This window comes from Trichosurus vulpecula, chromosome 6 (assembly GCF_011100635.1).
Source record: "Trichosurus vulpecula isolate mTriVul1 chromosome 6, mTriVul1.pri, whole genome shotgun sequence".
Taxonomy (NCBI): Eukaryota; Metazoa; Chordata; class Mammalia; order Diprotodontia; family Phalangeridae; genus Trichosurus; species Trichosurus vulpecula.
Window position 1 is genome coordinate 64,608,880 of NC_050578.1, and position 14,556 is coordinate 64,623,435.

At 36.1% G+C, this 14,556-nt stretch overlaps 1 protein-coding gene across 2 annotated transcripts in view; it reads right to left on the bottom strand.

Moving 5' to 3' along the window:
- Positions 1–1,664: 1,664 nt before the first annotated feature.
- The window catches only part of DNAJB14 (DnaJ heat shock protein family (Hsp40) member B14), a 110,191-nt gene continuing 97,299 nt past the window's right edge, over positions 1,665–14,556 (bottom strand). The window contains exons 6-8 of one of the 2 annotated variants that reach the window (XM_036762939.1): positions 12,962–13,071; positions 11,921–12,093; positions 1,665–9,375 (exon numbers count right to left, since the gene is read on the bottom strand). In XM_036762939.1, the coding sequence (XP_036618834.1) occupies positions 9,251–9,375; positions 11,921–12,093; positions 12,962–13,071 (408 nt within the window). In that variant the 3' untranslated portion in view covers positions 1,665–9,250. Of the gene's footprint in view, positions 9,376–11,920; positions 12,094–12,961; positions 13,072–14,556 lie in introns of those variants that run through there. The other variant, XM_036762940.1, reaches the window with a different exon arrangement.

Below are 14,556 nucleotides of genomic sequence, written 5' to 3' on the forward strand. Positions count from 1 at the left end.
AAATGCCTATTGCATCTAAATATTCTTTATGGTTTAGTCTGAATCCTAGGGTGTAGGAACAATTGGGAATTGTCTGTACATTCCTGTATCCAATAAGCAAATCTAATGAATAGGTTTAACAAGTCTGATTGAAAGAAGTCAGCCAGCACTAACATTCCACTATAGACTGTTAAATGGATCCATCTTGAATCATCTATATGTTTCTGGTCAGTATATCATTGCAACATATCTTGAATGGTTCTGAAATGGAAGTCCCTGGTTATTTGTCAAGATCCAGTATAAATCCTAGCTGCTTTATGAAACCTTCTTGGATGACTAGTGGGATTGTTCTCCAATGCTGTGTCTGGGGCCTCTTCTCTACAGTATCTCCCTGGGCAATCTCATTCACTCTTCTGAACTACCACCTCTATACATGACACCAAAATGCACAGCTCCAGTCCCGGCCTCTTGGTGAGTTGCTGACCCACATCTCTGCTCACAGGAAATGACTACAATGATGTCCCACCAATATCTAGAACTCAGTACGCCCACGGCTTGAGGCATTACGGTCCCCACTAAATACAAGATGACCTATAGCATTGTCTACAGTGCAGCTATAATGGGAAATTTGCTGTTTCTGCTCACACTGAGATCTATTTCTGTGATGTAGGCCTCCTCTGCCGGCAGCTGCAATCCTACCTTACTTCTACTTCAAAGCCTGACTCAAAGACTGCTCTCTATAGGAAAGTCTTGCTGATATTCCCATCATTCCTTCCCAATGGAGTTCACAGAGTTTGCCCCATCCTAGAACATGTGCCATGTACTACTTTCCAATAGAGTTGTTTTCATGATATTCATCTACTGGACTGGAAACTCCCAAGGCACAGGGTTTATCTTTATTAAACTTTATTTTCCACAGTCCCTAACAATGCTCCACATACAAATATTCTTTTTTTAAATTTTTTTTTTTGCAGGGAGGAAGGCAGGGCAATTGGGGTTAAGTGACTTGCTAAAGGTCACACAGCTAGTATGTGTCAAGTGTCTTGAAGCCGCATTTGAACTCAGGTCCTCCCGACTCAGGGCTGGTGCTACTCACTGCACCACCTAGCTGCCCCATACACATAGATTCTCAATAAGTTTACTGAACTTGTTCAAATGCCTCTACCAGTACCATTTACATAGCATTTGTGGGTGATATGAATATGCATATATGTGTATGTGTATATATATATATATATATGTATGTATATATGTGTGTGTGTGTATATGTTTATGCTGTATCTCAATTAGATTATAAGCTCCAAGAGGGCAGTAGTTTTCCTAAATCTTGCTGAATATTCAAAAGCACCTGGCACAGTACTGCTGAGTACTGGAACTCTGCTAATATTTCTGTAGAATAAAATATGAAGCAATAGTCCATCTGTATTAGGTCAGACAAAAGGTAAAGCAAATCTGTCGTGGGCAAATAAATTTTTGGTACAGCTTTTTAAAAATGAGCCAATGTACTAATACCCAAGTTGTCTGAAGCTCCCTGAAATCTGATGCATTTATCTTTTTGATGCTGTGGACTGGGAAATTCTTGCTGGTGATTGCTTTTGCCCCTCTAGGGATCATATTATAAGGGAATAGTGGGAGAATCCTGAAACCTCAAGCCTTATCTTTTTCAGTAAGACCATTACTACTGATTGTGCCAAGTAATTTTATTCACAGTTTCATGGGTACAAAAGAATGTTTTGCTATTAGTCACACAGAGAAGTCCAGAGACCATCTCATATGGTAACAGAGAAAGAAGTGATCACAGAAATTATGTTTCACGTTCACTCTGGATCAAGGTGTTTTGAGCACCCAGATGATTGACAAATAAAGGACAGAACATTACATACAATAGACCTTTCTGAATAGAACTGAAGTAAAGAAAGAAAATGGCTGAGCTCCCACTTGATAATCCACTACATTTAGGAGAGAGGCAAGTTTCTTTTGTTTTGACCCTTTGAGAAATTAGTTTCTCAAGTAGGCTATGATCTGTTTACATTTGGAATATGGTGGTTTCCAATCTGTTGTGCATTCCGATCCTATCTCTTTCAGGGCATAGCAGCATCCTTCTAGTCACCTAAGTCCACAAACCTTTGAGTCATCAGACTCTCTCCCTCACCCCATCAGCTCCACACAGTGCTTCCAATTCCCCATCAGTCCTATCAGGCCCTTTCTTGTGCCATATCACTCAAATTCAGAACCTCACCCTCTCATCTGAACTACTACAGCAGCAACACAGATCTCCATGTTTCAGCTTCTCCCTTCTCCAAACCAGCCTCCAAACAGCTGCCGCTTGATATTCCTAAAGCACAGGGATGGATCCTAAGTCACAAAAGGCCCAGTGGCACTACTGGCAATGTACTGCACCCTGGTTCTGATCTGCTTTCTGGGATGATGATAGAATGCATTCTATGATCCAGCCAAATGGGCCCTGTTGCTCCTCTTCACCCATGATACTCCACGTCCACCCTTTATACCTTTTGCATAGGATGCCTCCCCATGCCTGGGAAGCAGTCCTTCCTCTTCTCCATCTCTTAGATACCTTAGTTTCCTCCAAAGCTCAGCTCAAGTGTGACCTCCCCCCTTCCCTCCAGGTACATATTTTATACACAAACATGCAAAGGATAGTTCTAAGAAAGAATATCCTTGAGGTCAGGACAATTTCCTATTCTTTGTATGACCAATGACAAGCACACAGCAGGCATTTAATAAATGCTTGTGGACTGATCCATACTGGTGGACAAATTACATAAACAAGTTAACAAGCATTTAAGTACCTACTATCTGCTAAGCCCTGGACCAAGTGTTGGGGATACAAGACAGGCAAAAAACAATCCCTGTTCTCAAGGAGCTCACTGTCTAAGCAGTTAATACAAGAAAACTAGAAGACAAGAAGACTGGTAATGAAGGGGATCAGGAGATGGTTCCTGTAGGAGATAATACATCAACTAAAGCTTGAAGGATGCTAAGGGTTCAAAGACCTAATGATAAGAAGGGAGATCATTCTAGGCCTGGTGAAACTGGGGAGACAATGTGGCACAGGGGAAGAACACTGGCTCTTTCCAGAGGATTCCAAGTCCCTTGGTTCAAATCTGCCTGATAAACAATTTCCTTTAATTAGGTGTGCTAAGGTTCCTCCTGTTAGCGGATCCGATCTTAAGACCACAAGTAGGTCTATTTGGTTAACACTGTGTAGGTAACAGGTAGTAACATGAAATAAGTCTAGAAAGATAGTTTAGACTAGAGCTAGAGGGTGACACTGGGAGGAGGTCAGTCGGAGTGGGATATGATCAGACCTGTGCTTTAGAAAAATTGTTCTGGCAGCTATGTGGAGGATTTTAGGAGAAGCTAAAAGAACAATTCATCATAATGCCTCATCAATGTTAGAATCACAGATGCCCGTTTATTTGTGTACATATACAAACATATGTATGTGTCACAATCATAGTCAGACTTGAGATATACCTGGCATTTTCAGCAATGGTTAACCTGTCAACTGTCTAAAGCAAAACCTCATTTCAGTTTTGGATAGCCAATAAAACTATGTGGCTCTCCAGGCCAATGCTAAAAATTAGGATATTTTTAGAAATGGCCTTCTGAAAACAAAAACATGAAAAACAAAAGCAAACAAAGAATGAGAATAACTTCTGGGCCCCAAACAGCTAGGGATTGAGAGAAATATAATTGAGGTCTGTAACCTAGCTGAAGCAACGGGGTTTAATCCCTGATTGTGCAGCTATAATTAGGATATTTTTTTTGTTTCTTTTTTCCTCAAGGTGGTCAAATGACAAAAATGTATCTAAGCATGAATGCATATTTACTATGTATAAGGTATTGCACTTATGTATGACTGCAGTTTTGTATCTGACCCATTACTATGCTATTATAAATGGCACAAAATATAAAACCTGATTTTTAGCATCCTCTCCACAAAGTCTTACTACAGTGACTCTTTTTTCTTTGTAAAAAAAAAAGCATTAATGAAAAGACTTAGAATTCATTTCACAAGATTTCAGGCAGGTTGGAAAGGTTTCAAATGCAGTCCTTTTCAAAGGGACCATACCTGACTATCTGCTTTCCCAGGTCCAGCCTAACTACCAGGAGGATGAAATTATTAAGTAGTACTTTAAAAGGTTGCAAAGTACTTTCCTCACAGCTACCTGGGAGGTAGGTGGTGGGTGATAAATTTTTTGCCTGTGGTAACCTATGAAACAAAGAAAAATGCAAAATGACCATTAGTTATATGCAGCTCTCTTCTACTTCTGCAGTGATGGTGCAGGGACTGCAGCAAGGCCAGGAATCATAAAACCCAACAAGCCTTTTAAGTGAACTAGTATTGTAATCTTTTGCAGGGAAAATAATATAATTCAATTTGTTCCCACTTTATACAGACATGAAAACTAGGAACTGAAAAACAAATTTATCACAAAGCATTCAACAGAATTTACAAGTGTACAAAAGTAAAATCAAGTGCCATTTCTTTAACACAGTTCTCACACTGAAAATAATTTTATTTTGATATAAGTCTGATATTACAGTAAATATGTTACAAATCAGACAGTTCATTTTGTAATCTCGAATGCACTATATAGACAAAATAAGATCTCCTATATAAGATGCTAGCTTCACTTCATTAAATTTTCTTTACAAGGCTTCCATTAAAATTCCTACACATACTGGGAAAATGATCTGTGGCTTTCAGAAGCATACAAACTAAATTTTGGGCTAGCAGGAGGTATACTGAAGGATAGAAGGTGAAAAAAGGCAAGAAGCATTTCTCAATATCAATAAATCATCATCTGCGTTAGTCTTTTTGTTGGTTTTGTTTCTTGTCATTATGACTAGCCAGAACAAGAACCGAACTCTTCATTATCAAAACCCAAGCCACATGTAGCTGAATGTTACCCAAGTGAAAGTTCCATTACTTCAATTTGTGAAAGTGGAATAGGCTTATCAAACTGGTAATGTTTTAATAAGGCATACTATCTTCTGTGAAATGGAATTATTTCCAGGGCTTCTTAAATGTTTTCCACTTGTGACCCTTTCGTGAAGCATGTCTGGGGTCAGATGTTAATTATCTTCTAAGTATAACAGTCTTGGTGAGTTACAGTCTCAAATAATAATTGTAATGAACTGATGGAGACAACTTTAAGAAATGCTTCTTACCTAGCATACTTTCAGATTGCTTTGAAGAGAAACAGGTACAGGCTATTTTGAACAATGAAACTTAGAATAGGAATGGCTATACTCTTAGGGAAAAAAGGATTAATGAAAAGGCTTGGAATTCATATTTAACAAGATTCTGAACTGAATGCCTAGAATTAGAAGATTAATCCTTCTGCTAATGGAAGCCCTGCTCTGTGCAAACATATTGTGGTATTAATTAAACAATCACAAGTTTGAGGTATTAGCTGAAAAAAATATATACAACTATACACACACACAATACACAGAGTATTCACAAATCTAATGGCCCCAAGACCAGCAAATGTTGGCATTAAATGAAAAGAAAAATCTTATCTTGATCAGGGAAAAGTTATACATGCAAAGGGAATTTATTTAAAAAAAAAAGGCTACACAATCCTTAATATAAGGAGTGTTTTAAAGTAATGTTATTCAAAAGAAAGCTGCTTCCATTCACATGAAATATGTATTTTAACAGTAATTAAACTAAAAAGGAAGCCTGAATTCTACTACCATGTTTCCCATCAGATCAAAGATATGTAAAATTCCTTAAGGGGATCCTCATTTTACTTATTTTCTTTTAAAAATATATGAAGGGATCTGCTGGCACTAAAATTTTCAGTGACAAATGTATTTGCCAGATTATTTTTGCACTCATCCATTTAGTTACATAGTTTGTAAAGTAGCAAACGAGCCAGTTCACTGTTGCTTTCCTGTCCATACGGGGAGGGAAAGTTTCACATAGCTCTCCTTTCTGCCTTATTCAGTGTGAGGCTAAGGAGTTATAAGATTACTTAACTGGATCCAAATCTCCCACAGGGACACTAAATAAGTTTTTCAATGAACCTTTTGATTCTTTCACATAATACTTGCTTAACAGGAAAACTGCCTTCATTAGAACTCAGGCAAACAACCAAGAATTTTTGTTACTGCCTTAACATCAGTGGGAGGTTCAACTCATATAATTTTGCAAAAAATCAAATCATGTTTTATCAGGTAGTGTTATGTTGTCAGACGACATGTATATTTTAAAATACTGAAGACCAAGAGGAGACTATTTTAAATCAATCTAACTGCAGCATCTAGGCCTTTTAGTTGTTAGATGTGGGGCTGGATATGAAGGGGTTGGGGGTAGGGTATCTTGAGGGGGAGAAAAGCAGAAAACCAATCAAAGTAGAGGTAGTACAAGCAGATTAGTCTAACGAATCAGCATAATGATGCTCACATATAAGGGCTTCACTACTTCTTCCAGAGTATTTGCATATTATTATTCATATTTAATGTTAAGGGTATGAAACAAATAGTTACAGATGCATCCAAATCCAATTAGTTCTGAAATGATTTATTTTCACTTTTAAAGAACTAATCTGAAACTACTATATAATGTTGAGAGTGAAATCCTCAACAATTCTAAAACTCAGCCAAGGTGGCAACTAGCACCAATCCATCTGTAAACTATAGGGCAAGGGAGAACAAAAGTGACAAAGTCAAGTAGTGTGATTCTATTTTGTCTGAATTCACTCACGAAGACATTAAAATATTTTGTATGACTGTAGAAGCTTTGATCTGTTACTAACGTGAGGAATTTAAGAACACAGTATGAAAAATTTCTTTGATGCCAACTGAATAAGATAGCATAAAATATCTACAGTACAGTACAGCTTTACTCCATGATTGGGAACCTTTGGGCAGTGATGAAAAGCTTTAGTTTGGAATCTAAGATGAACACATACCTTCCTTTTATAAAAAATAATATTTCACAGGCAAAAAATTTTTCTTTGAAATGAATGTCAAATGTGAAAATTTCCCACCTCAAGGTCTTGCCGTGCACACCTTAAAATACTAAAAGACATGGGCCTTTTTTTTTTTAAACCAGCATGCAGGCAGTATTCTCACCCCCAAAGTACAAAGCAGCAGAAGTTCCTGAGGCTTGGTCAGCAGGGCACCCTAAAATTTGCTCAGCCATTATTAGTGATTACAATCAATTTTAGAGTGTTTTTTCTCCAAGCACATTTTGCCTTAATATTTTATAAAATTCAATGGAACACGCCAATACAATAAAAATATAACACTGTCTAGAACCATGTATAAGTTAGCATGATACACTTCACTTAACTTTACCAATGTTGTTGACACCCTCAAACTCCAAATTAAAAGAAAAAGAATTATTAAACAGGAGGGTTGAATTCAAAGAAACTACCCCCATTTATGCCCACCATTCCTGTGAAAACTGTAAAAAGAAATGGATGAAAATATTGTAATTCTAATCCAAATTTGTATGTTTTCTAATGACTCTAATAGTTTCAAAATAATTTACATCCTTTATCTAATGGCCCACTGCACAGGCTGAAGGAAATACTTCAAATTGTAATCCCCTTTTAAGTATGCTATTTATTCTAAAGGCCACTTCTCTAAAAATTAAGTAAATCTTGATTGGGTTTTCTACTATTCCTTAATTACTATGCTGTTATATAATTTATGATGCAACCAAGCAATTCTGGTGAGTCACTTGGAAAAACAGATACAACAGGACAATTTTAAGGAGAATGGTCATTTTAGCAGGAATTTATTAGACTGACAATAAATTAGCTAAATTCGGGAATAATTTCTAAACACAATGAGCACTGCTACTATTACCAAATTTCTAGCATTCTCATCAAGTAGAAAAACTGTCAAAGACTTGTTCTTGTTCCATTAAATGAGTATGAAGCAAAATGATTAAAATATGACAACTGTTCAACATAGAAAATCTTAAATAAAGTACTCTCATACTCAATTTACAGGCACAAAAACCAATATCCAACTGCTTACATTTCTTTCCAATTTATACTAATGGATTTCATTACAAAAATGTCTATTTTCTATTAAGATTAAATTTGACTACTTTAAATGGTGAATCAATTTTAAGCTCAGAGTGGCGCTACAGAGACATTTACAGAGACTTCCTGTAAATGATTATTCAACAGCCACCATATTTCTGCTCATCTTTGCACACAGCCAAACAGATCAAATAATTTTGCAAGTTACCTATATAAAAGTTCAGTAGTTGGCAATAGTGTTAAAGGCATAAGGCTTAATTTTAGTAGTAACTTTTCTTACCACTTGCTTATAAAATAATTTACTTTTGAGACCAAGCATGAAATGAGCACTAAGAAAATGCAAATTTCTGTAGGGAAATGGGGAGGAGGTCTTTTCCTTCATAAATTTTAGAAGCTTTTAAATGAACATAAATTGGCTGGGGGTGGGGGTAAAGGGATATATTTACTTTCAGAATTTCAAAACTGACATTTACTTCTCAAGAAATGTCAACATTAAGCATCTGTATATCATTTTTATTGTATTTATTTTTAAATTAATCAGGATAGCTTTTCATTTCCTCACATTGCTTAGCAATTCATAAAACTAAATGGCAAACTGATAATCTACACCAGTTCAATTCATCTCAACATATATTCAGGAATATACATTTAAAAATATTAAATTCTTCTAAGCAGATAAAGCTAGAAGATTTTTTTACACAAAGTTAAATTGCCTTTAAAAAAAAAGTGTCATTGTTTAAACTCCACACACTGGACGCCTGACAAGGAAAAGTAACATTGTCATATAGTTATTCCATCAGTGAGCTGAAGTGTTTCATGGAGCTAAACTTCTGAGATTTTTAAATATAAAGTCAATAACTTGTATATACACAAAAATGTTTTTTTCATAAATATTTACATGACAAGGGAAGAAGGGAATCACTATAACTGGAAAACTGCTAGAGGTGTGATAATCCTTTTCTGAGTAATCTGTAATTAAAGAATTAGGTAAGCATTGGAAGTAAAACTGAATAACAATGACGAGATGCATAACTAAATCATGAATTCTAGTTTTCATTTCTTACTAGGTAAAGAATCCATTAACTGTTTTGAGTCCTATCACGTAAGATTTCAGGGAGTAACTACTCAGTTTAGTTTTTAATATCCAACTCTTTTTTGAGATTTTACAATGAAACTAAATTTCTTCTTGTACAGAAAAAAAAAGTGTGCTAAAAGATGTCAATGAAAATCCCAGTTCATCCTCCTCTATAGATACTAGTGAGCCGCTCTAATTCTTTACAGTTGTCCATGCTTAGTGACTCTGCCTTTTTCCGTAGTCGATCATCCCGGTACACTTTTGCTGCATACTGCATATCTGTTTCTTTAAACACAAAAACATTTTTTAAAATTTAAGAAATAATCATGTTTTAAAAATACAGCGCCATTTACAGTCACTCAATAAAAATCTGCTGACTGAAACCCCCCTGCCCAGAATACTGTTACTCTGGGGAAAATCAATCTATAACCATTTTTGAGCATTTGCCTGCTGAAGCACCAAGCACTGGATCCGGAGTCGGGTTTGGATTGTAGTTTCGCTACTGACCTCTACTTGAATCATCGTGGGCAAATCAAAGGCTCTCAGAGATGAGCTGGTCTCCTCTAAAGCTAAACAGGAGACTCCTCTACATATCACCCCCCTCTGCCTGAAGTCACCCTCCCCCTGCCCCCCACCATGGGGAGCCCCCTCCATTTCTCAAGACACCTCATTCCCCGCTGGGACAGCCAGCTCTAACTGTTTAGAAATCTGTCCTTATAAGAAGCCTCAATCTCTCTCTCTCTCTCTCTCTACAACCTGTAGCCAGTTTTCCTAACTCCTTCCTCAGGGCCCATGAAGAATGAGCTTCTTTCATGTAACAATCTTTTAAATACATGAAGACAGTTAGACTGTTCCCTAAAAGGATTCTCTATTCTTACAAACAAGCAAGTTCAGCAAGTAGGAGCCAGATGTTTGCTGAACTTGCTGCCACATTCCACTGACATCTACATCAGAGAAAGAGCTGGCCAGCTGACGCAATGCCATTGGTGTCTAGTAAATTAAAATGTCAAAAATATGACATATATGTAGCCTTAGGGGAAAAAAAAAGAAAAAACCTGCACAAGGCAAAAATTTGATTTTTTCTCATAGTATAGAAATGAGGGAGGGTGAGAATGCTATCCATCATAACCAACATGTATAATGAACACTTATATGATACATAACAGATGTTTAAATCTGTGCTCAAGGGACTCAGAAAGAGATGGTCCTTATTTCAAGATTCTGCCATGATGACTACGACTATTAGAACACAGGCTTCTACATGTTCTGGGTCTTAGCTTCCTCATCTACAAAACAAGGGGCTTGGAATTGATGATCTCTAAGATTCTTGCTGGCCCTAAATTTTATGACTTTTAAAAAATTTGATAATGCTTTTTGACAGAAATCCTGATGTCCCTTTCCCTTTAGAATTCTGTAACCATTTCTTTTTCTTTTTTGGGGGGTGAGGAGGAGGCAATTGGGGTTAAGTGACTTGCCCAAGGTCACATAGCTGGTAAGTGCCTGAGCTATATTTGAACTCAGGTCCTCCTGACTCCAGGGCCCCTTCTTTATCTACTGTACCACTTGGCTGCCCCTGAATTCTACAATCATTTCAAGAAATTTCACATTGACCTTCATCTTTAGATACTGAGTTAACAATTAAGGTTAATAGCTACTGACACTACATGAGCTCACTGTGACCTTAGGAATATTTTATTGTAAACTACTAAATATTAAATCATACTTTGAGCACATTTTCTAATTTATAACACGAGGCAAAAATTTGTGAAGGCTACTGGAGGGGGCCTTTTTTATCAGCAAATGAACACATTACTTTTGAGGCTTCTCTGAAATGGTTATTAATAAAATGAATGACTAAAAATGAAATGTTATTCCATGGCTGATTATTTAACCATTCATTTAGCTAACTCCTCAGTATCTAACTCCTCTTACTAATCTATCTCCTGGACATTTCTATCCTTATCAGAAGACCTCCTGAGGTTGAGAAAATGAAGACTACCCAAAGTCAGACATTTGTTTTAATACTGTAAACTTCCAGTTCTAAATCTGTGATCCTACTTAAGGCCATGGAGCTAGCCTTCCATGTTCTTTCCATTATACCAAACTATTTTATAAAACAATTCTTTTTTTAAAAACATCACTTGAGGGCACTACAGGATACAGAATCTCCTCGTTGAGCAAGTGAAAAATTAAGGCTCATCATGGTGAAATGATCTGACCAAAGCACATTGTTAGTTTCATGTAGTGGATCTCTGATCATAACACCCTGAGATCTGAAGTTCATGCAGGTAGTTTATTTAAGCATGAACTTCCTCCATTTTACAGATGAGGAAGCTAAGAGACCTGCCCATAGTCACAGCTAGTTAAGTTCAATTAGCTCTCAGACCCAGGGCTCTTGATTCAGTGCTATCTGGAAATACTGAGTATTTAGCAGCAGATAAGAAGTAATAATGCAGCTACCCATCTATAACAGAAAGATGACAATCCATATGTATGTCTTCTACAACTTACGTGACTTTCTTAGTGAACCATCTATACATCAGGATAAATTTTATTGGCATCTGGATCAATATCTAAACTTTACATGAAGTTACACAAATATTACACTGATGCTGACCAAAAAAAAAAGAAGAGAGAGGCACAGACTGAGAGGGAGAGCCACTAAGGAAAGGAGAGAGCAAGGGGAGAGGAGGAAGGGGAGAGGGAGGGAGCAGGTGGAGAAGATAAATGAGGGTCGCAAGGGAAACATGGTACAAAGAGCAACTTAGGAAAACTGTAGTAAATTTGCTCTTGAAAAATCTTAAAATGTTTAATTATTTGTTCAACTTACTTTGTTGTCTTTCCTTCCAGCAATTATTTCGAATATTAGTCACATAATCTTCTTCTACACTTTTTTCTACCTTTTGTAATAACATTCCTTTATATTCATTCTTAAAATCCTTGTTGACATAATAAACAACACCCAAGTTTTCTGTCTGCATTTTAATGGTTTGTCCTGAACCACTGCAAAACAGATAAATGTTTATTAGCTTTTATGAACTAAAATTAAAACTAAAATTTTATGAACTAAAACTAAATTAGAAAAATTCAAGTTATCAAAGTAACAGTAAAAATATGAAGTTGATAATAATTCACCTTAGTTTTAAAATTATATTATCCTGAATTTTCAAAAAGCTATTCTGAGCATTCTCTAAAATGAAATAATTTTAATACAATAAGTTTTATTTTGGATTTTAAAAGCAAACAAAACTACATCACTCCTCTGAAATCCTAATTAAGCAGTGATGGGTCTTATTTCAAGCAGGTAAATTTAATGACAATTGTGTGAATGCACTACCATCTTTTAAAATCTCTGTTCAATGAAGCCAAAATAAATGTGCACTGATTTTCAACAATCAACAATCAACAAGCTTGATATTGACAAAATTAACTTTGTCTGGAATCCCGGATTAATCTGCCTTAAAGATATAGAATTTAATAGTACAATCCAAGATCCATTTCAGATTCTGTGAGAAGGTGGGCTTCACGTAAACAAAGAGTAATATCACCTTCTCTTTATTCCATACACTATAGTCACATATACTAAGATATACAGGAAAATGAGTCTGTTTCCTCACTTCCTTATATCTATAGAAAGGAAGAAAATAATCATCTTAATTTTGCCTCGAAAGTAGAAAAGTACTATGTCAATATATCATTTTTTCATACTATTAAATAGTTATGAAATTTAATCACAGCACTTCTTTCCTTATTCATTTCACAGTTATTCATTTGATAAAACCCAGGAAAAAACTAGAATTTATTTTGGTAATTCAAGCGGTGTTAAGACTGCTAAGGAAACCAATTCATTATAAAATCATTAACTACTTACGATCTGGGATATAAGGAGTAAGGAGGATTAGAGACCATCAACTGGCTTAACAGGGACACGAGGATCAACACTACAATGGGCATCAGCTGTATAAACACAGAGAAACCCCCCTACAAAATAGAAAAAAAAAACCAACAAATTAGAACCTACACGTTTTCTCAAATGAAAATTTACACAAAATCCAGGAATCTCAGAATTGAAAAGGTCTTCAAAAAATATTTAATCCAACTTGTGCATTTTCCAGAGAAGTAACATGCAGCTCAGAGACAAACAACTGTCCAGGGTTAGACAGCACTTAGTGTCAGAACTAGGACAGGAACTTTCACACTCCTAATCCAATGCTCTTTCTAGGAGACACCATGCTGTCTTGTATCAGCTTCTGAACAGAAATTCAATTATAATTAAAAGTTCATATTAAATAGACTGACAGCAATCTTGGGTTGTGTGAGAGGAAGACTGTTTTATACTTTCTCATATTTGACAATAGCTCCAGTTCTGAAAAATTTTGTGCCAAATTTCTGAAAATTGGATTATTTCCTCATTGACTTACAACTATGTTCCCTTCTGATTAAAGTAGTCATGGTTTCTAACATCTTGTAACAAAGTATTTTTCTACTCCTCCTCCTACCCAGTCTTATCAATTAATGAAGAATAATTTAAATATATGCTGGTGAATGTTAAAAAAAAAGTTTTTAAATGTGGACTATTACCCCTCTCCTCAAATACTCTAATTTATTTGCAGAAAAATGTGGGATTTTCCATGTATATTAAGTTTGCTAGAAGTTGGAACCTTACAAGTAGATTTTTCTTTATAATAAGGATCTGACCAAGTCAGAGTCAGAAGTTACAGATGACAAGAAAATCATAAGCAAGAAAACAGTGGGTGGGAGGGTGCAAGGGAGGTTGAATAAGCCTGTGAACTGGTTTGTAAAATCAACTGATTAAGGTCTCCTACATGAAATACTAGAGAGAGGGTAATGTAGGCCTAAGCCTAAATCAAAAAATTGTTTTGGTCCAGACTTTTGACTTTATCACTGAGAGTAACTCCTAATGAGGAAACTCCTACCAGTGCAAGCCAAACAATATTGTATTACAAGTCAAAATTGCAACTGCAGGAAGACAGTCCTAGGAAACTTTATGAAACCTTGAGAAACCATATAGTCTTGAAACTAAGTAGGAGACAGTGTGGTGTTTCATCTCACTACATAAAAATACAGTTGAAGGAAAAACAGATCTGGAAGTACAGAATTTACTATGAAGAAAAGTGTGTAAGCGTCCCCAGAACAGAAACTGGTAAAAATTAATTCAATAGGGCTTAACTATCCAATCTAGAGCATCATATTAATAGAAATAGCATTGCCATACACATTTGTATGATGTTTTCCAGATTTTTAAAGCACTTTCCACATATAACTTAATCTGATTCTCACAAAATAGTAGGCAAGGATTGTAATCCATTGTATTCAGTCCATCAATAAGCATTTATTAAGCACTTCCTATGTGCCAGGCACTCTGCTATCAACTAGGGATACAAAGAAAATGCAGTCCCTGCCCAGAACCCTGAAATAGCTTACATGGTGATGGGGGATAAATAG